Source organism: Amphimedon queenslandica, unplaced genomic scaffold, assembly GCF_000090795.2.
Source record: "Amphimedon queenslandica unplaced genomic scaffold, v1.1 AMPQUscaffold_11627, whole genome shotgun sequence".
Classification (NCBI taxonomy): domain Eukaryota; kingdom Metazoa; phylum Porifera; class Demospongiae; order Haplosclerida; family Niphatidae; genus Amphimedon; species Amphimedon queenslandica.
In genome coordinates, this window is record NW_003548131.1 from 1,922 (window position 1) to 4,051 (window position 2,130).

The 2,130-nt window shown below is 37.7% G+C and overlaps 2 protein-coding genes across 2 annotated transcripts in view; both read left to right on the forward strand.

Annotated features, from left to right (window-relative positions):
- Positions 1–116: 116 nt before the first annotated feature.
- The window catches only part of LOC105315159 (TNF receptor-associated factor 4-like), a 7,495-nt gene continuing 5,481 nt past the window's right edge, over positions 117–2,130 (forward strand). Inside the window, exon 1 of the mRNA XM_011409701.2 lies at positions 117–684. Coding sequence (XP_011408003.2) covers positions 117–684 — 568 coding nt within the window. The remainder of the gene's footprint in view (positions 685–2,130) is intronic.
- Positions 695–2,130, forward strand: part of LOC109589110 (TNF receptor-associated factor 5-like) — a 2,058-nt gene continuing 622 nt past the window's right edge. The window contains exon 1 of the mRNA XM_020005229.1: positions 695–1,271. Within this exon, the coding sequence (XP_019860788.1) occupies positions 877–1,271 (395 nt within the window). The 5' untranslated portion in view covers positions 695–876. The remainder of the gene's footprint in view (positions 1,272–2,130) is intronic.

The following is a 2,130-nucleotide window of genomic DNA, read 5'->3' on the forward strand; positions in this document are numbered from 1 at the left end:
AATGAGATGTTGACAGAAATTCACTAAATAAAACCAGAATATGTCCCAAACAAAAATTTATTAATAGATCTGTAATGGTTAATAAACTATAAGTTAGTAAATGTCACATGGTAACAATGGCTACATGTGATGACTATGGAGGTGGATATGACTTTAAGTTTGCTGATGGTGATCCTCCAGATGAGTATCAATGCCACATCTGTACACTGGTAGCACGGGATCCTCAACAAGTTAGCTGCTGCTCCAATATATACTGTGAGAGCTGTCTGGATACACTAAAAGAGAAGGGCCAAGGGTTTATCTGCCCAACTTGTCGTAGCTCACTAGAAGGAAAGTACTTTAAAGATGGAAGAGCAGAAAGAGGAATAAAGTCACTTAAGGTTTATTGCACTAACACTGATAGTGGGTGCCAATGGATGGGGACTATTAAGGATATTGATACCCACCTTAATAACAGCTGTACCTATCAACTGGTGCCTTGTACTAATGGATGTGGAGAGAAGATTAGGAGAAGTACACTGAAGAAACATCTGACAGACAACTGTCCTGAGCGAATAGTTAACTGTCAGTATTGCAACCGAAAAGGTCGATACCGACTGATAACAAGCAGCTGTCATTTTGATGATTGTCCTGACCTCTTAATCCACTGCAGTAATGAAGGTTGCAATGAGAAGATACCACAACATTCACTAGAATCACACAATGAGACCTGCCTTAAAGCTATCATACCATGTGAATACAATACTGTTGGATGTAATTTCACAATGAAACGAGAAGAACGAGACAAACACAACGAAGAATCAATAAAACACCATCTTGATATAGCCATGAAGAAGATTGATGCTCTACAGTTAACAAATCAAGTTTTTAAACTAAATGAATATACAGAGAAAAAAAAAAGATGAGGATTGGTACAGCCCAGGCTTCTATACATCTCCAGGAGGATATAGGATGTCATTAAATGTCTATCCTAATGGTAATGATGATGATGATAGTAAAGGTACACACGTCTCTTGCTACATACATCTCATGGCAGGAAAATGTGATGATACATTGGAGTGGCCATTTCAAGGAGAAGTCACTATAGAACTACTGAATCAACTGGAGGATAAGAATCATTGGCAGTTCACCATATCATTTGATGAATCAACAGATGGCGATTGCAAACAAAGAGTAACCGAAGAAGGTTCATCAGGATGGGGTACAACTCAATTCGTACCACATTCTCAATTAGAGTATGATGCTCCTACTAATTGTCAGTATCTTAAAGATGATAGTCTGTACTTCAGAGTCAGTGTAAAGGTTACATCAATAACAAAGCCATGGATGACATCTGCTATATAATGTTAGTAGTACAATGACATAATTAAGTTGCTAAAAATAATTGCTTTTGTTTTCACTTGGAATTGTTATGTTCATGCATTAATGGTTTGTTATAGTATTATGTGACTGAAGCTGGTGCATGTGGAATGTTGCAATCTAGGAGGGGAAAATTCAGACAACAATCAGCCTGAGTTGCCATTTTGTATCATTTTGGCAGATTTTAATTTCACAAATATAATGAAAGTAACTCCCTCAAAAGTTTCCACCTATTACAATCAATAATTATAAAATGTTCAAATTTCTAATTACGGTTAATCAAAATCAGATATTCTAACACAAAACACAGACACAAACACTACAAACATACTATAGCTATATAAACACACCCCACACAATTCAATGAGAACCAGAAGGGGTGTACCTTAACATACTCACATGACTAGAGGATAAATGGCTACAGAAGTAGGAGCACAAGGAGGCTATAGGTACACTTTCACTGATGGGGAGACATCCCAAGAGTATCAATGCCACATATGCACATTAGTGGCAAGGGATCCTCAACAGGTCACCTGCTGTGGTAAGATATACTGCAAGAGCTGTCTTGAGAGCTCAAAAAAGAAGAGACAGAAACTAACTTGCCCTGACTGCAATAAGCAACTAACTGGGAAATATTTCGAAGATATGAGAGCAGAGCAAGGGATAAAGTCACTGGAGATCTATTGCACTAACACTGATAGTGGGTGCCAATGGATGGGAGCTATTAAGGATATTGATACTCATCTTAGCATTAGCTGTCCCTATCAACAG